The sequence below is a fragment of the Dendropsophus ebraccatus genome, chromosome 4 (assembly GCF_027789765.1).
Source record: "Dendropsophus ebraccatus isolate aDenEbr1 chromosome 4, aDenEbr1.pat, whole genome shotgun sequence".
NCBI lineage: Eukaryota > Metazoa > Chordata > Amphibia > Anura > Hylidae > Dendropsophus > Dendropsophus ebraccatus.
In genome coordinates this window covers 67,206,858-67,234,076 of record NC_091457.1, presented here as the reverse complement: position 1 = coordinate 67,234,076, position 27,219 = coordinate 67,206,858, and the positions used below count along the sequence as shown (strand labels likewise).

Sequence of the window (27,219 nt, the reverse complement as noted above, 5' to 3'; positions counted from 1 at the left end):
CAGCATAAGCATGGTGTCGGTAAAAGGCTGCCATACTAGGCACTTGATCAGATGTCCACACACAAAGCTCAGTGTGAATGGGCTAGACTAGAAGTGGATTCTTACCAGTCAAACAGAGCACCTGGTAAAAGGGGGAGCAGGGCACTTATTTTACACTCACCATGTTTATGCTGGGGGATAAATTAAATTTTAGCTGGTGTGACCCTTAAAAAAATTACCTTTAACCAAAAGACATGTGAATACGAAGGGGAACAATGTTAAGCTTTTCTCACCAGGAACCCTTTCAAGGAAAACCTACAGCAGCTTAGAAGACTCTGATTTCCTCATAGGGCCAGGGGCACAGAGAATAAAAAAGTAGTTATCTTTATCCGCCATTTAATATGTAAATAAGATGGTTCAGTGCACTGGGGGTGGTACTACAATGGTCAGTGAACCGACCCACCTCATGAATATGCATACAGCACTCTGCAGTTATGAGTGGCTGGAGTGAAGTCAGTGCAGAAAGCTGCCTTAACAGGCAGTGGGCAGTTCACTGATGGCTGAAGTACCACCCCCAGTCCACCGAACCGCCTAATTTACATATTAGTAAAACCAAAGGATTTAGCAAAAATGGCACAGAGGATGAAGGTGTAAAGGACAGCGAGTGCGGAACCACTGAGCTACTCGACCAGTATTGAATTTGGGCCACACCAGGGAGTGGAGTCTTAGGTCTTCAGGATGTGGAAGCTGGACTTCTGCAGCTAAAGGGCACCAGGTCACTCCATAAGCATGGTCCCAGTGGGGGTAGCAGCTGGTCCCCAAGGACCAGACAATGCTGGTGCAAGGCAACGGAGGACAGGCTGTAGTCGGCAAGCTGGTCATCAAAAGGAGAGTCAGCATGGTACCGGGGATGAGACTGCAATTGTAGTCAGAAAGGTGAGGGATTAGGGCAGGTGGCTTCAGGGGCAGGTCAGGCAATCCAAGTCAGCAACAGGAGAGGCACGTGGTAAAGACAGGAAGCGTAAACTGAGGAACAAGCATGGGTCAGGGGCATACTGTTACAACAATGCTCAAGCAAGGAGCACAGGCGGAGCGAGATTAATTATGCGCAAGTGGAACTGGATTGGCAGAAGGCAGAAATAGGAGAACCACTGCCCTTTTAAATCTACAGCAAGCGGATAAGTGACCTAGTGGACAGAAATGGCATTGCAGCGGAAACCAGAAGGAGGAAGCAGATGCAGAGGAGTGCAGAGTACTTCAGCCAGGCCCTCGATCAGCATGGAGAACAGCAGAGAAGCAGATAGGATGAAGACAATGAGAAAGAGCGGGACCTGGAAAAGCACCACTGGTGGTAAGTACTGGCCTGGCAGCATTATACTAGGTAAGAAATTCTTCCATGGCCCTATGGGAACAGAACAGCAGGGTAGAATCTTCTAACCTGCTGTTAGTTTCCCTTTAAGACGAATTGTAAAAGTTCTCGTAATTGCTGGTCATGGGGATAGACTATTCATACGTTCTTTGAATAAATATGTACTTTGTGCGTAAACATCTGACCCGGTTTACAGGAAATGAGTATTTCTTCATGACAGTGGTAATGCTATGAGGTCATAGGTTAACCTCAGACTAACACTGCACATCTCTTCCACGTTCTGAAAAATGGTCATAAGTCATAGAAAATCGTCTGCAAGGCTGCTAATATAACAGTCAAGAAAAGTAAAGTATATGGTAAAATGTTAACACCATGCATCTTAATAGCTACCATGGGGCAATGAAAATTTAGTTAACCTTTATTAATCTTTAAAATTTAAAGGCGGGTATTACTGCTACAACCTACTGACACTGAGCTCATGGATTTTGTTGGTCTGTTAGGTTCTAATGTGTGAATATGATATGTTCATGCAGACAGAGACATAAGTGGTATGCAGGAAATATACACTTCTTGAATTTTAATTTTAGGAAGTGTTTTGTCTCTCAGGTTTCTGCCTGGGTTAGAATTTTAGGCACAAAAATGAACTGTTATGCCTTTTTTACAACACATTCTTTGATGTTCCTCTGAGGGTAAAATGTTGCATTGGAATTTCATAACATGGTAGGTTTATAAAGTCACCGAGCACTGTATTGTTCTACTCCATTGATCTCCGTAGGTAATCCAACAAGTGTACTTGTATATATCCACAAGTACACAGCACTGAGCATTCTGTAATTCCTGCCAGTAATGTTGAAGCATAAAGCCCCTATTACACAGGCCCATCTGGGGGAGCAATTGAGTGCCGACTAGAGATGAGCGAACCGGGTTCGAGTCCATCCGAACCCGAACGTTTGGCATTTGGTTAGTGGCGGCTGCTGAACTTGGATAAAGCTCTAAGGTTGTCTGGAAAACATGGATACAGCCAATGACTATATCCATAATTTCCACATAGCCTTAGGGCTTTATCCAACTTTAGCAGCCCCTGCTAATCAAATGCCGAAAGTTCGGATTCGGATGGACTCGAGCATGCTCTAGGTTCGCTCATCTCTAGTGCCAACCTATAAGACACGCCGACAATGAGTGGGTAAGAGGGGGCAGGGGGGTCACTGGGAGCGCATAGGAGATACCGGCGGTCGTTATTTTTTGTAGTTTTTTTTAACATGTTGAAAGACAAGGATCAGCAGACATTGTGCATGTCGGCTGGAAAAAACTAAGCTTTACTTTTATATTAAGGACACGTGCAAAATGAAGAATTGCCCACTCAAACTGAAGAAAATGTACACAGCTAGCCCTATTAACAGAGAAAGGCTTGGTGAGATAAATTTGTATATTGCATCTACAGTAGATTGAGGCAGAAAAGTTGTTTCCATAACAGTGAAAATAAGTCTATGTCAAAACCAGGCACTTCTATCACAGCAATCACAGCAATGTCTATCACAGCAATGTCTTGCAATAACCCACAATAACACTGTTCAGCTCTTCACACAATCATTGACCCCAGGGGAAATTCTTACCTCTTGCCTGGGGTCCTCTGCAAATCTCTGAATGACGTATTTCAGTTCCCTACATGGGCAGGACAAGAAAACACAGGTTACTTGGCTCAGCTGGGAAGTTCTGCCTTCATTAGATATACATAATAACATGTAATTTAACAAGACCATGAGGAAAGCCTTTCTCCTATAGTGTTCATGTTTCCTGACAGATCAGGGTTGAATCCTACTACATGAGTAAACAGAAAATAGGCACAAATCAATAGTACAAGCTAATATAAGAAACTTATTTTATTAAAGAAAAGTCCATTTTCTCTACTTCCTTTACCCTCTATCCCTGAATATAAGGGTACATTCACAGATTCCATTATTACAGTCCATGCATGGAAGATGTGCTACAGACTGGAATCATGGCCTTGTTTAAAACGTTGTGTCAGTACAGTACTGTGACGATTTAAATAGTTGCGGAGCTCTGGTATCATAATGATACATGATGCAGGAAATTCTGTGATTCCGGTCCACAGCACATATTCCATGGCGGGACTGTAATCACAGAACATGTGAATGCCCCCTTACTCTTAATTTACTTTTTAAGTCCAGCTGAAGAGGGAAATGAGACTGATATTATCAGCTTACTGAGATGCCCACAGAAGTCTAAGGAGAGGGGAGGAAGTACAGTGGGCATTCTAGTTCTGGATTCACAGCTAATGAATAATGCCCCATTGCTGCTGATGCTTCTAAGGATGAATCTGGTTAAGACTTCTGTAAGCAGCATGTGAGCTGCTGACTCAGAATCAAGACTTTGTAGTGAGTTGAGAGTGAATTATCAGGGCATGATGCAGGGAAATGAAAGGAGTAGTCCAAAAAGAAATCCAAGATATTAGAAAGCTTCTCATATTTGCTTGTACTATTGATTTATGAAAAGATAGTTCCCATGAGAGAATTTGAGTTATTTCAGGATCATTTAGCCTAAGGGGCACATAATAACCTCCATTTTTTCATATTAGTTCCTGACATATTTGATACTTACTTTGTAAAAGTTTCATGGGCAAGTGCTCTGTAACAGTAACAAAAAGAAACACATTTATTAGTTATATCATTTCAAAGGTAAAGCGGTCTATATATTACCCTTATAACCCAAAGTCCAATAACAAATTTGTTAAGAGGGTTTCTTGTATTGCACACTGCAAGGTTCTAGAGATGAGACCCAGACCACTTATGAAGTGATCACATATCCTAGAAAGCTGCTAAAATATGGGGACATTCATATCACGGCTTCTATATCAAAGCATGACCACGCTTAATCTGTTGTAAGGTAGATCCTGGCGGATTTTGATAGACCTCATTAACTGAAATTGGGACATTCAAGTTCTGATATTTTTAGAATAGAGCTATAGATACTATTTCTTCCAAAATACCAATGTGAGCCGAGTTAGACACATAGACATAATTTCTTTAATTTCCTGTGGTTTCTACAGCAAGCTAATGGAGTTCTGTAAATTCAATTTAGATGTATTGGGCAGTCATGGAAATGTATGCAACAAATCTATTTTGTGTGAATTTATCCTGAGGCACTAAGCTGTAGGTGCTTGGAGGAAACCCAAGCAAACACTGGAAGAACATACAAACAGCACAGGTGTTGCTCCTGGTCAGATTCAGCCATAGGAATGTAACCCATTATGAATTGCATAGATTTCTTAAAACCCATTGTCAAGCATCTTATCTTATAATAATTCTTATTAAACATTATGAACCTAGGCTGTGTTAATAGTATGCATATAGAGAGAACATAGAATAGAGAAACAGAGCAGAACCCAGTGTGGAGTATAGACACGTCTACAAATATCAGGTATAGTAAAAAAATATCCATATCTCTAACTTAGAGGGTTTCCCTCCAGGGCAAGACCAAACAGAGTATAAAAATGTTTCCATCTCTAACTGGCATGTAAAGCATACATGGGATTCAGAATCCCCAGGCTATTTCAACCTCACAGGAGAACAATCTATTGTAGTAAAGAACTTGGACAAAATCAGACCTTCAGGGACTATGGACATATAAGTTTTCAGCCTCTTTCCAATCATCATTTTCTATTATATAGTGCCGTGCACAATAGTACTGGCTTCAGCATGTTTTTGCTTCATTTACCCCTGACAGGAAGTTAAAATGAAAGAACTACACAATGTGTTGTGGTCTCGAGCTCATGGCATCATCTTCCGCTGTCTCAGAAAGCTTGTCTAGATCTTGTCTCTGAGCTTCACCCCCTGAACAGTGTCATCACCTCTGCCCAGCATATATCACTACTTCTAACCAGCACCTACATCACCATATCCCTCTCCTATATACATTTATCTTCATTAAAATATTTTAGGGAAGAATGAAGTGCATTTACAGAATGATGCTTTGTAAACAATGCTATATGTTTTTGCAGAATTAGATTTTTTTTTTTTTATTACCTGATGTCGAATACCCCTTTAACCCCAATACTTTGGTGGGGGTTTAGGCAAACCAGGCATCTCTGGTTTAAGAAAATCCTGTCTAAAAACTCACCAGATTGGGCTTTAGCAGCATGCCTAAAGTGGGGATAGCGGAAAAGGCTAAGTAAGCCACCTTAAGGTGGTCACACATGCTCAGTTCTACTTCAGTTTCCTAGTCCCTGTCCTTGAGGTACTGGCAGTATTATGCATGCAAGCAATGTGAATGCACAATGCTGTAAGACAAAAAGGCATGGCCACAGTCTGGATAGAAAGCCAGGCAATAATAAGATTGATATAGCAGACTAATAGTACATGTTTTCTTAGTGAGAAAAGGTTAGAATTAGAATACTTATCTGAACAGCTTGTTTCTGGCTGTCTTGTTTTCTAAACAGTAGCCAATGAAACTGAGGACACAGCTTGGCAATGCCAGCTTGTGGCATATATCAGTCTCCACTCTACTGTGGCAATCTGAACCGGTCAGTCACATACACTGAAAGTGCTGGCCAGGACAGAATAGCACTAAAAAAACAGCTCCCCAGAACTGGAGCCAAAATACCTAGGTAGCCGCTTGTTTATTTTATTAATAATCTGCATTAAGAACGGGTGGTGATGGGGAGTCCGGCTAGGGACTTCATGCTTCCATGCACACGTTCTCTAATGACATACAGTCCTGAGATTCTCCAAATCACAGTTTCTGGGATGTAAAAATAGGTGATAAACAGGAGTGCTGTAAATACGCATTATACTGCAAAGTAACAGCTAAAGAGTTAATTTTATATCTGAATGCCAAAGACATGTACAAGTATATTGCTATTGTAGACTGAACAGTGCTAAAACTTAAAGGGAGACTGACAGTAGGCTAGATTCTAACCTGCTTCTACTGTATGTTCTCATAGAGAAGGAGACGCTGTCAAAGAAGGTCCTTTTCTTACCTCTACAGTGTCCTTTTCTTGAAATACTGTATTGAATTAATATGTTAATTAGGTAATTTGATGAACTGGGGGTGGGACTACAGTCCTTGGTGCACAAATCTGCCCTCCAATCTGCCGGAGTGACGTCACTGCAGGGTGCTGCCTGAGTTTTCATAAAGAGGGGTGGGCGGATCAATGCACCATGTACCGCCACAAGTGCTCGGAACCCCCGGTCTAATTAACAGATTTTATAAAAAGGCAGAATTACATGAAAGTGGTGCCAAGGATGATGGTACGAAAACTACCTTCTTCCCCAGTAACAGCAGCTTAGAGTCTTGTAACCGGCTGTTAGTTCTCCTTGAAAGTGCTACTGTCATTTCAAGTAACTTTTGGAACATATACAGACATACCAGGCAAAATTGGGGGGTAGAGAAGCACCAATTGATCAGTAGGTTTTCAAATAGATCAGGTGGCTGCATATCATAGGTTCCGTAGTACCGTACAACGTTTCGACCAGCAATGGTCTTTTTACACCATGGATGCTGCTGAAATCTAGACACTTACAGACATGTCAAAAGTTACTGACCACATCGAGTCTCACTCCTAACACCCACTGTGATCCCGAGATACAGCCGGGGTGTGGAACATTCAACATTGTTAAAAATGGTAAATACTAAAAAACAAAATATTTTAGAAAAAGGCTCCAATTGTAGCTACTTTTGAATAACCGCTAGTATGGAACCCCTTCCTCCATGTTTTAGATGTACTATTACTATTTCTAGTAATGTTTAATTAAAAATTTTAGCCCTCTGCATTTTCTAGGATACTATTATGCATACAGTGGAGTTTTCCTATGCGGATGGGTGGAAGTAGACTGTTCACTAATGTTTCATCATTTATATAAAAATACATGGAAGCCCTCTAATAGACAATCAAACAGCACAAACACAACTCTTCATGGATGGAGAAACCTCTTCATGGAAATGTTTCTATTTTAATCTATTGTTTTTCTCCATTGTGCCAGCCTCTGACCACACGCTCAGAAACTTTATTCTGTGACTACTTTGTTTTGTCGGAGAACCCAAGTGACTTAATTAAACCTAGGTCACATCTCCATTAATGAGAATGACAAAGCAATTATAGGTGACATTGCAAAGTAAGTTGCATCACTTACAGTGGAATAATGCACTCCCGCGTGCATTGCTGAAAGACAAATTTGTCCAAATGACGACAGTGTGTTTTTTTTGCTGCCTCTAACTTTAATACCTGCAGTCACTTTGCTGAAACTGATCCACGTGCAAAGTAACCAGGACCCTCGAGTATAGTTGGTTGGTAAATGGGACAATTACAGCTGTTAATAGCTATTCTCCACGGGGTCCATTTTTTTTCAAAGACAAATGCTCATTAGTCCACTCCTCAAGGATTACTGTTGTTTCAGAGGCAAATATATAACTTTAGTTCCATCAAAACAAGAACACGTGCCTCTCAACTGACTCTGTGCTTTGTATACACGTGCATTTACTTCGGCCCCATGTCTGAAACTGACATGCCAGGGCTGCATCCATTATGATAATATTATTAGAGCATATGTCCTAACAACAGTAGTATGAATTCCTGGGTCTATGCTAAAGAGCCCTCTTCCCACTGTCTAACCATTTATAATTCTGGCAGCATAACCTTCAGGCCCTCTTAAGTTCTAGGACCAGGGTGTTACTGCAACCTCTGTACTCTTGAAAGCTATGAAACTGTTCCCTGATTTAAAGGGAATGTTTCCCCTAGATTTGTTTTAATTAATTAGAGCAAGACACTGGAACAAGTTATTTTTTTAGTCTGTTTCTATTTTTTAATGTAATTTTAAATGTTTTTTTTTTTTTAGTACATTATTATGGGGCAGCCATTTTGCCTGAGCTGTTTCTAACAGCATTTAGCAACATGCTTAAATGGGGTTATCCAGCGCTACAAAAACATGGCCACTTTCCCCCTAGTGTTGTCTCCAGATTGAGTGGGGTTTTGAAACTCAGTTCCATTGAAATAAATGGAGCTTAATTGCAATCTGCATCTGAACTGGAGACAACAGTAGGGGGAAAAGTGGCCATGTTTTTGTAGCGCTGGATAACCCCTTTAACAGCAAGTCTCATTGGACAAATCGAACATCTCAAGACCCAATTCATAAAAAATTTAAAAAATATGTTTAACATAAAACCTTGATTTAAACAATAGATGTCCTTCTGATAACACATTCCTTTAAAAAGAGATGAATTACTCACAGAATCTCTTCATCTAAACATGTTATATACCAAAGAAGAATTTTATGGTATTATGCAACACCAAATAGTACCATGTCATAAAAAATATACCGTAGTCTGCATCCCAAAATGATATTTCAGGACAAAAGCCTGTTGGGTCTGAACTCCGCTAGACGACATGGTTTCATTTTCGCTCTACTTAAATAAACAGGGAACCCCTACCTGATAGATATAGATAGTCACAATTTTAATAACTGTTCTCTTTACATACACAATTGAGCTTCTCAGGACATTGGATGCTGCCTGGATATTAAAGGGAACCTGTCACCCCCCGTGCCGGGGTGACAGGCTCCCGACCCCCTGCTACAGCCGGGCTGCAGCGGTTGATATCTCCGTGACCCGACCGTATCCAGAAGCGGGACCCAGCGGGATCAGGTGAGTATAGGGAGCTGTAGCGGGGTGTCGGGAGCCTGTCACCCCGGCACAGGGGGTGACAGGTTCCCTTTAAACAGCCTGGAGAAGTCTATAGGGGATATTTATTATCCGTCTAAAGCGGGCCAGACTTGTGTAAACGGTAAATACTTGCATAATTTATGGGCAAACACTTGTTTTGCGCATATATTGTTCACATATTGGCCCTTTGCCCCACTTTCCCCAGAGTGGGTGTGGAAGCATGCAGAGGGGGACACATTTACCATTATTTTGTTGGAAAAAAGAGCAAATTCTACACCAGCTTTGAACTGGCGCAGATTTCCCTGCATGTGTACACAGAGGCTCCAGTGCGCATTAGATAAATCCTGTGCACCATCGGGGTATTTTTATGACCAGTGCAGGTCACCACTGAGGGCATTTCCTGCAGGGACAGAACGTCAGAGGAAGTAGAATTAGATATAATCGGAACAGAAGCTGCTGGGTTGGGGAAGGATATGTTTTTATTTGTTTTATTTTTACTATGTCTATAATGGATCCCCATAATAATCCTTTCAGGATTAGGTAATGTCTGGTACATAACATGGAGTTCATACTGTTATGTAAAACTATGTTATCATCTAACAAGGATGCCATCTACAAGGAGTTTGAATGGACAACCTTTGGATATTCTAGTTTTACACACACAAAGAACAATAAAAAAAGGTGATAAAATCATTGAGAACATGCTATATAGCAGCGTTTCTCAAGCTTTTTCTACTGGAGCCTCACCCAACAGTGCAAAATGATGCCTGGGCCTCTTGACCAAGAGGATGCTGGGGACTCACTTTCTATGGTGAAAGTTCATGCAAAAATAAAAACTATTGCTCAGTCTACCCTTAATTTTTATCCTAAATGCTGTAGAACATTAAAATAAATACAACATGGGTCAATAATGTTCTTAAACCAGAGATTTTTGCAGTTAGGGAAATGATTGTGCAGCTTATTGTAACTTCAATTAAAACTGCCTTCCCAGCTGTGCCACACCAGAAACTAGGGGGTGCCTCACTGGTGAGGCCCGCCTCACAGTTTGAGAAGCACTGCTATATAGAACATGAAACAATTTGAAGTCTTCCTAAGGTCCTTATTATTTCTAACACAGATAATGGACAGTCACAAGCTATACTCACTCCTTGGGAAATGGGATGGGTTGCAACAAACTTGCCAGGGCTGGCCTCCAATCGTCATAATCTGACCTGCAAGATAGATATAATATTCTTGTGAGCCCATAAACAAAGTAATAATTTAACATGAAAAAACACACCATCAAGTGCATGTTAAACAGCTGAATGATAAGGCACATGAAATGGAATACGATTTTTTTTCAGCGTCACTGCAGTTTACCCATGGACATTTGTTATAATGTTTTGCTTGACTGGAATCACCAATAATCATTTGTAGCTCGGAGGAGTGTCAAAGTCCTGTCATAGTTTCACAAGACAATATTGGAATTACAGTCCAGGAGCTATATCTTGTATTGTTCAATCCCACTGACCTGAGTTTTAGATAATCTTTCATTTTCATTATTTTAGTTATGTACATTATTTCTCATCAGGTTTGGTGTCCTTGTGACTATTAGCATGCAGATTTGGTCCTCTAGTTCTTTACCTACTTATTAGTCATTTGGGAGCACATCTAGAGTGTATAAAGTTCTTATGAGTGCAGGGAAGGATGGGACTGTTTATGTGCTGTGACCTCCGCCATTTACAACATTGCAGTGACTGTGGCAATTAACAACATTGCAGTAACTTTGGCCATTGTCTTTCAAGTTGGCCTATTAGCTTCATGAGAAACAGTAGGTCGTAGACTAGAACCCATTTGTAATATAGCTTCTTAATCTAGCTCAGTGATAAACACCAGTGGGCCCCTTTATCTTAGCGAATATTGGGGTCACTGCAGAATGACCCCCACAGACTGAGGGTTTCAGCTTATCTCCTATGACAGTTCCCAACCTGGTTTTGTGAAGCTCACGTTCCTTGGAGAACATGCAAATGCTTGGAAACACTCTTTGTTAGTTACATTTAAACTTCCATGGAAGAACTCTGTAAAAGTAGAGCCTCGAACGATGACACCAGAGAGTGCCAGATACCGTAACTGTGTCTTAGATTCTTGTAAATGTTTGCCACAGCAGGTGACCGCTGCATAAAGAAAGAAATCGCCTGATACTGTAACTCCTAAAGAACTTTCCACTACTACTGTGCCCAACACATGAGATTTGTGTTTACGATGGGCATTAGGGAATGCAAGGCAGCTGTTCTCTCTGAGAATAGATTTACTGTAGCCATATCCTGTTCAATAAAATGAGGCCGGGTTCACATGTGGCGGAGCCGCACAACTGATGCATCTTAGAAAACACAGCAAGATATAGAAAAACTGCACCTTTAAAATATTGTGTGAACCTGAACTCTCTGCATTTGATTACCGCTGGCTAAAGAAGTTTGATGCAACCCTAGGGAGACATGTGATGGTGATACATACAGGCTTTAATAGTTGTCCAAAGGTTACAACTGCACTCATGTTGTGGTACCTACTGGTCCAACTGGACCCTCTGCCATGTAAGAAAATACCAGTACTATAAATAACATGGTATAGTTAGTGAGTTCTTTAAAATAATATATTAGTTTAATTTTTGCCATATGCAGCCGACTTTCTTTTACAGATTGCATGGAACATCCTGTGCTTGTGTCCATGCGTTTTTTACATGAAATAAAGTGTGACCCTTTGCAATTCTAACCTCATTTCCTTTGGTGCAAGATGTAACAGCTTGTAACCAAAATCCCATAGACTTGTGCAATTTCCTTTTTTTTCTATAACTGGTTTCTCAGAAACTACACTGAATTGAAGGGAAATTTGCAAATATGTACTATGTATAATGGACAGAAGCACATATTTGCTAAAGCACTAAAACCCTTGGAGAAGCAGCCTGTCTGAAACAAATGCAAATCTGAAACTTGTTTAATTGGAAGCCTATCAATCTGTGCAGATTCATCTACTAGTTAGTCTTTATAACTCAATTTGTACGAATTTCTTCCTAACGGCACATCAGAATAAATCCCTGGATCAGCGACCCTTCTCCAAAGATCAGTGCAGGGAGATGCAGTTCACAAGAAGCGGTACATGAAACTTCTCTTTTAGATTTATTCCTGCCGTTGAAGTTAAAAACTGAACCCAAATACCTGAAGGTGAAAATATATCCTTACCTGGGCAGGGGCAACAATGAGCACAAGAAAAGCACCTACTAGGAGGGTTGTGCAGGATTAGGAAAACAGTGCTACACCTGTCTATGGGTTGTGTGTGGTATTGCAAATCAGTCACATTCACTTCAAAAGAGCTGTGCACTCCTTAAAAAGGGGTTATCCAGCGCTACAAAAACATGGCCACTTTTCCCCTACTGTTTTCTCCAGTTTGGGTGGGGTTTTAAAACACAGTTCCATTGAAGTAAATGGAGCTTAAAGGGGTTATCCAGCGCTACAAAAACATGGCAACTTTTCCCCCTACTGTTGTCTTCAGTTCAGGTGCGGTTTGCAATTAAACTCCATTTACTTTAATGGAACTGAGTTTCAAAACCCCACCCAAACTGGAGACAACAGTAGGGGGAAAGTGGCCATGTTTTTGTAGCGCTGGATAACACCTTTAATTGCAAACTGCACCTGAACTGGAGACAACAGTAGGGGGAAAAGTGGCCATGTTTTTGTAGCGCTGGATAAGCCCTTTAGGTGCTTTAATAAAACATGGGGTCATAGTAACTAACTCCATGGCTGTTAAATTATTGTTATACACCATCTAATGTGTAGATTTGCCTTGCGAATCACAGCCAAACCTTTCCCAAATTTCAGCATGCTTAGTGGAGTAGCTACTATAAAAGCAGACCATGCCACTGCTACAGGGTCCATGCACTGTAAGCATTCGCTGTCAAAGACAGTCTGGTAACTAGAACCGGACAGTTATTGCAAAGACAGGCCGGCTTTGCCACCATGAATTTTAACTGATGTCATGGAATACCCAATTTCTGCAGCAGCCAGTGAAACTAACAGCTGATCACTAGCAAGGCTACACTACACACTGCTGCAGGAGTTGTTTAATTGAGCCTCGTCTTTTCCCCATTCACCACTATAAGAATGTGACACAAGCATGAAACAGTTGCACAAATCAAACTGCGCAGCTGGTGCCACTGGTTGCAATTTTTGAACTATAATTGACCTTCAAGAACTGCACTCTCAGGGGGAGATTTATCAAACGTGGTGTATAGTGAAACTGGCTCAGTTGCCCCTAGCAACCAATCAGATTCCACTTTTCATTCCTCACAGACTCTTTGGAAAATGAAAGGTGGAATCTGATTGGTTGCTAGAGGATGTAGAAAAGGGAGTCAAGGAACAGCACTGCTTTTGTCCAAAGACTGTGTCAAGTATTGCAGCTTAGTCCCATTTGAGCTGTAATGCCAGACCTAAACCACAGACAAGAGTGGAACAGTTTCTGGAAAGAAATCATATCCTTTTGCAATCAATTCACAGATAACACCATAGAGATAATACCATAAATATATAATGTTGCCACCCCTTTAATGTAAGTGCCATTTTTTGGACTTTAAGCAGACTACTATGATAGAAAAGTTAAGTTTCTATCATTTATTGCAAACTACTAACAGGAGTTAAAATTTGGTAGATAGTGATTCATAATCTGTTCCTGCCAACCGAAGCAGGTCTAAAATTTCCAACCAGTCCCTAGCAGTATCACACAGGGTCATGGTCAACTAGACCTTTTTTTTTTGCAACACATATTTCCTGGCAATGTACTGAAACACAGCATTTTTCCAACAATGAGATATGAAATGTTAGCAGATAGAAGTAAGAAACACAATAAAAGCATAGCTGTAGTTAAAGGATCCACCCAATATCAAGTAATCCATAAATCTAAGTCCATGACGGCCGGTTTAACACAAGTGGATTGAAAGCACATTTTTGTGCCAATATTATGTGAATGTCCTGACCATGAATAGGCTTAAAGACCAAAACTCAAAGCGGCATTTTTCCCCCCCCCCCCCCCCCAAAATAAAAATTAAAAAAAAAAAAAAAATTATATATATTACACATACATACATACATACATACATACATACATACACATGCAATGTGTGTGAAGAATAGTACTGAGTGACAATAAGAGATTAGAGAATCTACAGTAGGAACAAAGCGAATTGCTTCGTTCCTATCTGCATTCTGCTCAACAGGCAGCTGGCTTTGAAGTCTGCTCCGCTCCATGCCGCTCCTCCCTGGGTGTTGGGAAAAGATGGATCAAGTTTCCCAGGTGTGGAGCCATCTTTTCCCAGCACTTGGGGAGGAGCGTCAGGGAGCAGAGCAGACTTCAAGGCAGGTAGCCTGCAGAGCATTCTGCCAAGCAGAATCCCGATTGAAACAAAGCGGTTGGCTTTGTTCCTACAGTAATTTTACTCATCTCTAGCCTGTAACCATAATAAATCTAGAGGAAAGAAGGTTTCACCACCAACAAAGATGGGGATTCTTTACTGTAAGAGCAGTGAGACTATGGGACTCTCTGCCACATGATGTTGTCATGGCTAATTCATGAAATACGTCCAAGGGAGGCTTGGATACTTCCTTGAAAAATATAATATTACAAGTTATGGGCATTAGATTTGAATCAACCTTCTTAACTATGGTACTATCTAACTTATCTATTTCTTGAAGCAGTACAGCAGTGGCTAGGCAGCTTTGACAGAAGCTGGGTTACCATCTGATATAGCTGCCATACTGCAGTTCACTCCAATAAGGAACAACTAGATAACATAACACTAGGAATTCTATTTACTTGGGATATTCTATTATAATTTAAAATTATTATTTTTGTGACAACCCTGTAACTCTAGTAGGGAACTATGCAAGGGCATAGTACCCTAGTAGGGGGTCATAAAGCTTAACTCTAGTTTTAGATGAAAAATGATTTAATTGCAGCACTGTGCACAATGACTTTTTTACATTCCTTTTATTTGCAATTCAGCCTGTAAATAATCATGTGGAACAGCTGCTGTCCACGCTCCTGGCGCCACATAACTCTGTATTAGGAGATGGGGCATCTTGCTCGGCCGCCATCGTACCTGTATTCGGTAAGAGACTCAGCACTTTAGAATCACATTACAATGTACAGCACTGGGTCTCATGCTGGTCAGTGGCCCTATAGACAGCAGGATGCTACTGTAAGTCTTCAAATACACTGTTATAAATGACTGGGATCACGGCCAACAGACGCTCTATAACCTATATACAAGCTAAACTAAAAATGTAACTAATTTAGAAAAATTATTATTGTGCACAGAGTTGCACCATAATAATTTTTACTCTAAAATACAAATACAGCTACACTTTATAAGGCATGGAAAAAAAAGAACCTCTGAAATATCACTGTATCATGTGCAGTACTAATGGCATGAAATAAAGGACCTTTCTGACAACAGGACATTTTTTTTAAACTTGTGTCAAACTGTAGGTGTGTTAAGCGGATTAATGGCCGGGTGTTGTCATTCCTATAAAATGTAGGAAAGACGTCAGCGCAGTAATGAAACCAATACTTCCTACATAGTGAGAGATGACTGGTGACACTGGATTAACCAGTGCAGAGTGTTTGAGTGCTCAGAACCACTCCCTCTTCATCCTCTCATCATGCTGACATGTCCTTTTAGATATAACCAAGTTTCCAAATTTAGTTCAATAAATTATTGCCCTCACCGGCTTCTGATTTTAAATTACCAACTGCAGGTGAGTCATGATGTGGAAGTAAACAACATGGCGAATGCAGCAAAAGGTCAACAATGGCACCAAGTTCAAGTGTTTGTCTGGTAAAAGAATAATTGTTTCAGGTCTTCTGGCTGTATTTCTGATCCCTCTAGACTAGGGACATGTGAATGCTGTAATCTATCAATGGCTGTGGCAATAACCTAGTACAGCTAATCACATTAGCCGTCGTATCTTTTAAAATGCGCCTGGTGCCTTGGTTAGAGCAAAAGGTGATCTTGTAATCTGTAGCAGGTGAGTCAAACTGGTGTGGCCTAGGTCTCCGACACCTCTCCTTTCTTCCTCCCTACCCTCCTCATCATTAGGAACGCCCCTGGCAGGATTTCTATTTATCGCTTGTCTAAACTGCACCTGTCGCTACAGCCTAGGTGCAGCTTAGACAAGTGACGAAAAGTAAAAATCCTGCCTAGGGGTGTTCCTAATGATAAGGAGGGTGGGGAGGAATGAGGGAGAGGCGTTGCAGACCTGGGACACTCTAGGCCACACCAGTTTGACACAGAGCTGCAGATTAAAAGATAATTTTTTACTGTAACCAAGGCACCGGGCGCATTTTAAAAGACATGACAGGTAAGGATTTACTCTAATCAAACGAAGTCATAAATTTGGAGCGGACGAGTGGCTGCTCCATTTCAGCCATTAAAATGGCGCATTTTCATTTGAGCCATTTTCATTCACTTTTTTTTCGTCAAAAGACATACGTAAAACAATGATAACACCCCCCCCTTAGTTTTTCCACAAATAGGCTACAAACAATAACATGATATACTTATGACTACTTACAGCATTTTTAGGATTTCCACGTAGCACCCCAGTACTCTTTCAGCTTGTGGGCTTAGTTCTATGCTCATGGTGCTACAAGCTGGGCTGATGAGTAGACAGTCAATCAAGTTGGGCTCACTGTCATTGCCAGTGTTGGCCTTTAGCTTTTGATTAACAGTGTTGTTGCGCTCTACCTCCACGTGGATCTCATTGGATGTGACAATGACAGACTTGTGTCGAGATTCTGCTGACGTCACCTCTTGAGAGACAAGGTCCGGGTTGGTATGGAGAAGCCGTAAGGGAATATTGGGTTTACGATCACACTGCTGCTGGCAGCCATTCCGGATTTCTTTCAGACTTGGAGAATTGTCCCGGCTTCACAACATAAAAGGGATATATTACATGGTTACCGTCTAAGGGTTTATGTAATGATGGTTTCAGTAGTAATAAATCCAACATTTAATCTAGCCACTCCTGTCTTTCTTTTGTCCCTGCCCATCTTCCTTTCCGTCCCCCTGCTGATTATGTACCATGCAACATCACTTGATCGGCAGGGAAGCATGCTTTACAGCAATGGACTGAGGTGTGACAGAGGGTACAAACTGATAACATTCCAGTTACTAGAATCATAGCTGACATACTGTGCAAAAAGACAGGCACCATTATGATAAGATGACTTTTTCCTCAATTTTCTGTTCTATTGACCTTTCATTCTGCTGTTCGTCATCCACTAAGACCTTGTTCCCACATTTGTGATCTGAATACAGCGGAGACCATGCCCCCTATTTCTTCACCAATAAAATCATGATGTTGTTGGGATTATAGTTACCACCATGCGGCAATTGGTGGAGGAATAAGGGCATGGTTACAACTGCATCCAGGAACATGTGTGGGAATCTAAGGCATGAACCAACATTTGCTCATTCCTGGGGGTCTAAGCAGCTAGACCAGCACTGATCGGACTTTCATCAGGTCCGGGGCATCACCTTAAACATAAAACCATAATTACTGACCTGTTAATAAATTCTTCATAGCAAGAATAAATAGCAGCTAGGCACACGGCGACCAAGTTTGGTAGAACTCTAGGGTGTGGACAGTTGGCGGTGGGTCCATGCATGCTAGGGGAGGGGAGAAAAAAAGTAGAGATTACCCTTTACAACTTGCTTACATAAACTTATATTTTTATTTTGTACTGATGCAAGATGATCTTGGTGTAAAAAAAAGCTAGTTTTACCCTATTAGGTAGAATGATAGCACATATCTTCCCTAGGTTTCAGTCTGATAGGGCTAAAAATCTATGGCTGTTAACCCTACCAAATTCCAGGTGTCAGTGTAAACAGTTCCTGAGGCTACTGTATAAGACCAATGGGATACTGTTTGATATTGATCATATTGATTAGCACTGGCAGCTCTGAAAAACAGGCGCCAAGATCAGAACTTCAGGTATGTGAAGAATTTTGTGAAAACAATAAAAACACATTTTTGCTTCACTTAAATATTGTTCTCAGGTGACTTAGGGGCAAGAGGGCATTTGTTAATGATGAAGCAGAGAGGGGAGTGCTGCAATGTGAACTATGGTACTGGAAAGACAATAGGTTTCCTTTTAAAGGTCCTCCTCTGGAGCCTCCTTCTTATTGATGATGAGGATAGGTAACTGCATGTTTAACAATTCCCAGAGTTTCTCCAACAATTGTGATTGTCAACTTTGCTCCACCAGGGAAGACTATAATATCCAAATATAAAAATGAACAGCGCTCCATAGGAAATCATGCAGAAGGGCATCAGGAAAAAGAGAAAATGGAGATTCTCACCTGAATAAAAAAGGCACAACACTCGACCACAGCAGGTATGTGAACCGGAGCCACTCCCAGGCAACCACAATGGGATAGTGACGGCAACAAAGTCCTCCACTCTACAACTAGGTCCAACGGGCACAGGTCCAGGTAAAAAAGCAAGGCAAAATAAAGTACTAAAAATTTATTTAAAAAAACGACAACGCATTTCAGGATCGCACCGATCCCTTTCTCAAGTGTCTTACACTTGAGAAAGGGATCGGTGCAAGACACTTGAGAAAGGGATCGGTGCAAGACACTTGAGAAAGGGATCGGTGCGATCCTGAAACGCGTAGTGACTTTTTTAAATACATTTTTAAAACTTTTTTTGCCTTGCTTTTTTACCTGGACCTGCGCCTGTTGGACCCAGTTGTAGAGTGGAGGATTTTGTAGCAGTCACTATCCCATTGTGGTTGCCTGGGAGTGGCTCAGGTTCATATACCTGCTGTGGTCGAGTGTTGTGCCTTTTTTACCTGGACCTGCAGCCGTTGGACCCAGTTGTGGAGTGGAGAATTTTGTTGCTGTCAATATCCAAATATGGCAGCCTATACTCTCTAAGGGGTCATTCACATGCCCATAGAATTCAGTCCGTACATGGACGATGTTCTGCGGACTGGACCTGGGATCTCCTAGCATCATGATTGTTTATCATATAGGCTGTTGGGATCTGTTGAGGGGATCTACATTAGTGCACTGCTAGAATGCAGTTGGACAAGCTATTTGCTCCTGTTTGTAGAAGGGAACTATGGCAATAACATTTTGACTGGGGAATTGCTATTTATATGATTCTCTAACTAACATGGCTCCAAACTGGGGCTTTCATTTCTTATGACCACACATACAACTATAAGCAAAGGTCATGGAAAAATCCAATTTGCTGATTTGCCACTGACCTGTGTATGAATTTCTTTACTACCTCCATTCCTGCATTCAGCTCGTTCAGTGCCAGAATGTACTCCTGAGTGAACAGCCGTAACCGAGGACACTTCCCAAAATCCTGTACAAAATAAAAAAGAAGAAAAGAAAAAAGTCTGTTTGAAAGATTGCTGGTACGAGAGTCCCAGAGAGTGTCCATTCTTCTGTGTTTGGCCAACTTCACAACACGGGTCTCGAAATACTTATATTTAAGAAATAGACACAATGCATAGTACATAGGTACATCCACCCGAGTAACTGGAGAGAGGATTCCTGGCAAATGATTACTCAACCAATGGAAGTCAAAACTAGAGCAGAATTAGTAGTTACTGATATCAACAGTTGTCTGGCTACTATGGGAAACTATGATAGGTAAACTACCTCATGTAAATGTGTATCTACTAAACTAATATGGTGCTCCTTCTAGTAGCAAACAGTAATTTTTTTCCAGAACACCTAACAATGTAAACTCTTTTTTTCATTGTATTTCTCCAAATTCTCCAAATATCCGATTAACTTGCGATAAAGTTATAGTTTCAGTCCCGATAAGTCTTGAAGTCTTGTTCTTTTGAATATGTAGCAAACTGGCTGCTAGGGATGAATTGCTTAATCATTAATATATATATTAATTATATATTAATTATATATATATATATATATATTATATATTATAATATATATTATATATATATATATAATAAATATTATATATTATTATATATATTAATATATATATATAATAAAATATATTTATATTTTCTATATATATATATATATACATACATACACACACACACACACATATACACAAACACACACACACACACTTTTCCTAGTCATCCCCATATATATACAATTCAGTAAGGTAAAGAAGGAAACTTTAAGGGGTACTACGGGCAAAATGTATTTTTAAATATGTTATTACATAAAGAAAGTTATACAAATCTCTAATATACACTAATTATGGGAAATGCACATATAGTGCTATTTCCCTCAATTCAGTAGATCAGGCAGGCTTTACTTCCTCAAAAAAAATGTGACGTCACGTCTCAAGTGTAGCTTCCGACAGGGGGTGCATGTAGAAGTATAGAAAGGGAATAGACGTCTATTCTCCCTCCCTGTGCTGGTCCCCCCCTCCCTCTGTCCCACCCTCCTGCCCGGTCCTATTACACTTGCTGAAGTGGGGTGAGCGCTCCTTATCTGACCCTCACTCCAACTAGCCGCCCGCCTCCCCCCTACCTTTTCCTGTGCAGGAGCGCCCACCTTCCGCCTAGTCCCGGCAGGGTGAGCGCTCATGCACCTGTTCCAAATATGCCCCCCTGATAAGCCCGCCGCCCGGTCCCCTGCAGAGCACTCACCCGCCGCCCCGTCCCGGCGGGGTGAGCGCTCATGAATTTTCTGAATTTTTCTGAGCTGCACCTTCTGCCAAGCAACTTGCTTCATCGTACACGGTACCGGGCGGCGGCGGCTCAGATGAAGCAAGCTTCTTGGCAGAAGGTGCAGCTACTTGGGAGAAGATGCACGAGCGCTCACCCAGCTGGGACCGGGCGACGGGTGAGCGCTCGTGCACAGGACGGAGCAGTCGGCTTACATCAGGGGCTGCAAGTCAGAAAATTCATGAGCGCTCACTCCGCCGGGACAGGGGACCGGGCGGCGGGCTTACATCAGGGGGGCATATTTGGAGCAGGTGCATGAGTACTCACCCTGCCGGGACTGGGTGGAGGGTGAGCGCTCCTGCACAGGAACAGGTAGGGGAGAGACGGGCGGCTAGTTGGGGTGAGGGTCAGATAAGGAGCGCTCACCCCACTTTAGCAAGTGTAATAGGACCGGGCAGGGGGGTGAGACAGAGGGAGAGGGGAACAGCACAGGGAGGGAGAATAGACGTCTATTCCCTTTCTATACTTCTACATGCGCCCCCTGCCGGAAGCTACACTTGAGACGTGTCATCACATTTTTTTTTGAGGAAGTAAAGCCTGCCTGATCTACTGAATTGAGGGAAATAGCACTATATGTGCATTTCCCATAATTAGTGTATATTAGAGATTTGTGTAACTTTCTTTATGTAATAACATATTTAAAAATACATTTTGCCCGGAGTACCCCTTTTAGCAGAAATTAAAGGGGTACTCTGGCCAAAATCTTTTTCTTTCAAATCAGCTGGTTTCATAGTTAGGCTATGTTTCCACACAGTATTTTTGCTCAGTATTTTGCAACCAAAACCAGGAGTGGACTGAAAACACAGGAGGGCTATGTACACACTGTTGAAATTGAGTGGATGGTCATTATTTAATAGAAAATAATTGCCGTTATTTAAAAACAATGGCTGTTGTTTTAAAATAATGGCCATTGTAACTAACATATCCACTGAGGTAATACCGTGTATTGTTTCCAAATACAAAATGGCCAAAGCCCTGTGTTTAAACCCTTCTACTCCCATTGTCTGTGGGTAGGATAACAAGGCGCTGTAAAATCCTTGATATCTAAGCCTTAGGGTGTTCTCCTAGCTGCTATGTTATAGGATCAGTGTCCTTTTATCTTGTGAGTCCCTTACTTTTCCACATCCATTGCTCAAAAAGAATTGTGAGTGGTTAACTAAATACATAATTACAGCAACAAAATTTTAATTTCTTTAAAGGTAATCTCACAATCCAAAGGGGGAAGCTGCCCTGTTATAGCAGATCAGTTCCTGTGAACGTAAACAGAACCACTAAGCAGTGAATGGAGCCCACTGCTTCGAGCCCCGACCACCACATTGAACAAGCTGTGTCTGCCCTTCTGAACAGCAGGGGTGTGAAAAACCAACCAATTGTGAGGATAGGATGTCAAACACATTTGGCCGGAAAAACTCTTTAAAGCTTAATATACCCCTGTGGTGGCAGGGCATCAAAATTATTCACTTACTGCCATTTTGCCCACAGATTACAGTTTATCAATGGGGTCCCAGTAAGGACATTCAGTAAAATCTAGATTAGAAATATGGATTACATACAATATACAAAAACAGTTAAATTATACAAGATAGGGAAGTCTCCACAGCCCTGCAAGGGAAAAAAAAAAAGACAGACAGACAACCTTTTGGAAATGAGTGAAATAAATTCCAGAATTCAGATCAATAAAAAGACTAACAACAATTAAAGGTATGTGCCAAGGCCGACAAGACTAACAATGAATTAGTATTAACAGTCTCTACAACAGTATTTGCTTTAGATTTTTTGATGAATATTATCATTTCTTGTACCCATCGAGGGAGGGGGGGGGGGGGGGGAATCAGCCATTTTGTGGCCTGGAATGCACACAGAATGGCTGTGGGTAGAAAAACGAAAAACTTTACAGTCAAACAGCGGAACATACACAACAGTAAAGAGGTAGAATTCTAAAGACTTCAAATACAGTATATTAATATTATTGGGAAACATTTTGCTGGCAGCGTGATTATTACATTGGATTGCACAGTAGTTAAAAGGTGATGTTACTGGGGAAAATGGCAGGAGCAAAGAAATTTCACAAGAGCCTTATTTGATCACATGTGTACATATATTATATATCCACCTGACACATAACTAAATATCTATTACATGTGACATAACAGATATTTGACACACAATATTACCTGCAAATGCAGGTGTTTTCCAACCTCCACCAGCAGATAGAGAGAGGTATCCAAGCCGGTAAAACAGATCCAGTACATCTGCAATTCATTTGATACCCTTCAATTATTGGAATTGGGCAAATAGATATTCATTTTAAATAGCAGTTCATATCATTGGGAGAATGGCTCTCCTAAGCTGTGCGTATGAGACCGCTGTTCTCTGCATACAGGTTATGTCATAGCCGTGCTGCTATCAGAGAGAATGTAAAAGTTTGGCGGATATGATACAGCCCAATACGCTGTACCTAAGAAGACACTGTAATGTAATTTTTTATCAATTAAAGCTGCTGTCACAGAGAATGTAGTAAATGCAGAAGTTTACATACAGCATCATATGCTGCATGATAATAAACACTTTACAATAATACTAAATGACTCTTTACATCTCTACTGTATTTCCTTTTGTTTGATAGCAGATTGTGCCAGCATATTGTTTTCCCCAGCTAGTGTTAAATTACAACTATTACCATTTTGACATTTGGCAGAAGATTATGCAAGCTGTAGACCACGCACTGTTGGAGATCTCCTATAGATATTTACTAACACTGGTTCCATATTGTGTCCAATTTTGTGTAAAGGAAGAGAGTATGTATATATGTGCATGTATTGACGACTATTTCCCAAAAGTCACAAATTATGTTTGCAACTTCCCATTCCTCACTAGAAGAGCAGCTCTGGGACAAACACTGCTGCACTAGCTAGTAGACAGGGTTTGGTTGGTTGTTTTTTACACTGGGAGGCTCCATTCTGTACAGTTTCTGCTGGCCAAATAGCATAGTCTGCTTGGATATTCTGCCTGGTTAATAATAAAATAATAAAATAAGAAACCACAATGGACATATCTGCAAAAAATGCATCCTGTAATGATGAAAACTACTGGCCCAGCTTCAAAATGGAATACCTCAATAAAATGTGACCCAAACCTTTGCAGTGCCAAATGAATGAATATTTGACAATGGATGGAATTAGACTGGTCTGATAGGAACTTGGGTCACATTTTATTGAAAGTGCCTTTCTTCTTTATAGACATATGGTCACCTGCTCTTGTAAAAACACTCACTCGCCTCTCCCGACAGCTTTCTCTAGACAGCTATAAACATGATGATCCTGTAAAACATGACACAGGGTGGATCCTATTATAGAGGGACAATAAGCGGAGAGTTTATCAACACAAACCTGAACATCTGGCAAAAAAAAAAAAGTGACAGGACGAAAGTCCTCTAATGTACTACTGAAAAAAAAAAAAGTAACAGCTGACAGGAGATAGTAGATCGAGTCTATCTATGTCTATGATGGAAACCATGGTTATGTTTTAACTATTTAAAAATGTAACAAAACAAACATCCAATGGCTTTTACAGAGTTGTCACAACATGGCCTGCAGCCGAATTATACATTCAAACTAAAGGAGTCAGCTAGAAAAAGCCATGGTAGCCATTTTTGGACATCTGTCAGTATTGATCTGTGTGATTGGTACATTGTATTATGATCTCCATTTAGTCCATAAGGCCTGAAACTGTCCATGAAAGTTGTGTAGTCATTTCTTACATTTCAATCAGTTTGATGACGTGTTGTAGGGATTCCCCCTTGAATACTCCTTGCAGGACCACTTTCCCCTGAGTGGATGACTCATTATTTAGTGAAGAAGTAACACTCTGCTTTGTACAGGTCTTGGATTTTTAGATGGTGCTTGAGGGCAACAATACGTAGACTGTACCATAGACATGGCCTGGCACACGTTGCAGGCCTGGCACACGTTGCAGATTAAACTAAGAAAAGATCAATCAACCATACTACAATAGAAACTGATTGGCCAGGCTGGGGGGCATGCTGGGATATACCAGTGGAGAAAAAACTTGGCCCCATCACATCATATCTCTGAACATAAAGGACAATGGGATATAAAAAGAATTCATCCCAAAACTGGATGACAGCATGACATCATCATAGAGGTCCACCTTGATTCTGCCAGCATCCATTGAAACAGATATAACTGTAATTGGTTTTCCATCTCTAGACTTAACATAATTGTCTGTTCTCCAACAACCAGACAAAGGGTAAATTTGCAAATTAAACTAAATATATTTTTTTTTAAAGTTTGTTTTATTTAACTAACACTTCTGTCCTCCATCCCCAGTTAGAACAAACTCTGTTCTGTGTAATTGTAAAGTCAGATCAATTTCTTAAGCATAGGAAACATAGAAAGACATCTCTGGCTTTAGACTCTGTCAGTAAGACTGAGTTGGTAGACAAAGATTGTGCAGCTGTTCTGTTTAAAAAAGTTTAAAAAAAAGTCACTTTTACAGCAACATTATTATGCTAAAAGCCTCCTTCTACTTTGTGTTTGCTGTAGAACCAAAAAGAATGAACAGTCTTCAAATTTAGAGCTGCACTAATAAAAGGAAGTATACATCCAAAAAACCCTCTTCCAGTCTAGGTTGTGATCTAGACATTTATTTCAGCTACCAAAAGTTTCTGCCATTCACCCAAGCAAGTAGTTTTAAATGCTGGATTTGCAGGTTTGGACCACCAGTAGCATAAGCCGAAATTGTCATCTGTAATCTAAACTCCTATATATGGGGGCTGGACAATAAAAATAGGGATTAGTCATCTGTCTATGGGCACTGTCCAGAAATCCTGAACAACCAATGCGGCTTTTTTTATGCATGCACAGTCACTTTCACAAATAATGGACATCATTGATACTGTTTATTTTGCTCATTAACCATTCAATAAGAACAATTTTAACTTTGATCAAATGAGTCTTTGGATCTTACAGATATCTAACCTCTGTCTTATGTTTATGATGAGCTTGAGCAGGTCAAATTTAGTCTAAGACAACTAGGGGATCTCAACAGATGCCGATTTTTCAGCTAGCAAATCTCTGCCAATACGAGGCAACACAATAAATTGTCTGAAGATTTGTCTGGAACCTTGGAGAAACAAGTATTAAGCCATGATAAAAGTATTTTGTTCAACATTAAATGTCACCCATGCACCAACATTAGCATTTGATTAAGGAAATACTAACCATGTTATGTTTGAGGATTCTCTGAACAACTGGAGTAAAGACCTCAATGACCACCATGGAACGGGGGCGCTCTCTACAGTGCTGCAGGGAGAGAATATCTACAATTACAAATGGCGGTGGAGACCGAAATGTTCTTAAACACCTGCATGATTGACGTTGTACCAGGCTCTGATTTTATTATCTTATGCATACATTTTAGTCCAGGTAACTCATCCCTTTGGTTATGGCTATCAGATTTGATGAGAATTTTGGTCTTACCTTGCAGAAGAATTCACAGAGATCAGGAGGAGGGTGGTTGTTTTCCAAGAGTGGAGCGATAGCCTAAAAAGGGTAAAACATGACATGTACATGACTTATGCAGGACACACCATGTAAATGTACAGTGTAAGGGCCCTATTACACAAACACATATCTGACAGATTTTTGCAGCCAAAGCCAGGAACAGACTACAAACAGAGAACAGGCCATAAAAGGAAAGACTGGATTTTTCCTCTTTTTAAATCCATTCCTGGCTTTGGCTGTAAAATTCTGTCAGATAATCTGTTGGTGTAATAAGGCCCTAAGTTGCACGTTTATACTTTTTAATATCAGAACTCAGGGAAGACATTTAAGAAAGATTCTGGAAGCCATCTTTCCTGTAAAACTGCAGGTGACAAAACTGTAAGGGCCATGCACAATTATTTTAGTATAATAGTGGGTGGCAAGCCCCATTAACATCAAGTTTTAGGGATTCATTGCTAGTATTAATGCAAGATATAATCAAAAAGTTATTAAAATGTATATTGTGGCATACCGAGTTTGGTTTGCATCACAGACATATATATTCTGTTTGCAGGACATAAACGTGTAGTCTACAATATATTTTTGTCCCACAAATAACCTTTTGAAGGTATCCCAGTGTATAATAGCAACTGAGCCTCGAAATGTGGGGTAAATAGGGTCTTAGCTGGTTTGGAACAGAAAAAAGATTAAAGTGTAGTCACCAACTAGTGATATTAGGTCACACGGCCCAGGTAAATATTTGGATACATACTGGATCAGTGGGCAATACTGCTAGCCCGCTCTATATTTTATAGGACAGCTGAAGAAACTGGCATTATCACCATTATACAGCATAACACTGCTGTGCAACTCTCAAGACTTTATCCAAACAGAAAGCGTTTAATGCGGACACTTCAGGCTGCACACTAGACT

General features: G+C 40.7%; 1 protein-coding gene across 4 annotated transcripts in view; it reads right to left on the bottom strand.

Moving 5' to 3' along the window:
* Positions 1-27,219, bottom strand: part of CMIP (c-Maf inducing protein) — a 137,001-nt gene that overhangs the window by 21,392 nt on the left and 88,390 nt on the right. For 2 of the 4 annotated variants that reach the window (XM_069966008.1, XM_069966009.1), the window contains exons 6-14: positions 26,284-26,346; positions 26,026-26,106; positions 22,957-23,034; positions 19,325-19,428; positions 17,613-17,717; positions 16,621-16,974; positions 10,168-10,233; positions 3,968-3,994; positions 2,962-3,010 (exon numbers count right to left, since the gene is read on the bottom strand). In XM_069966008.1, the coding sequence (XP_069822109.1) occupies positions 2,962-3,010; positions 3,968-3,994; positions 10,168-10,233; positions 16,621-16,974; positions 17,613-17,717; positions 19,325-19,428; positions 22,957-23,034; positions 26,026-26,106; positions 26,284-26,346 (927 nt within the window). The remainder of the gene's footprint in view (positions 1-2,961; positions 3,011-3,967; positions 3,995-10,167; positions 10,234-16,620; positions 16,975-17,612; positions 17,718-19,324; positions 19,429-22,956; positions 23,035-26,025; positions 26,107-26,283; positions 26,347-27,219) is intronic. The other 2 variants (XM_069966010.1, XM_069966011.1) reach the window with 1 other exon arrangement.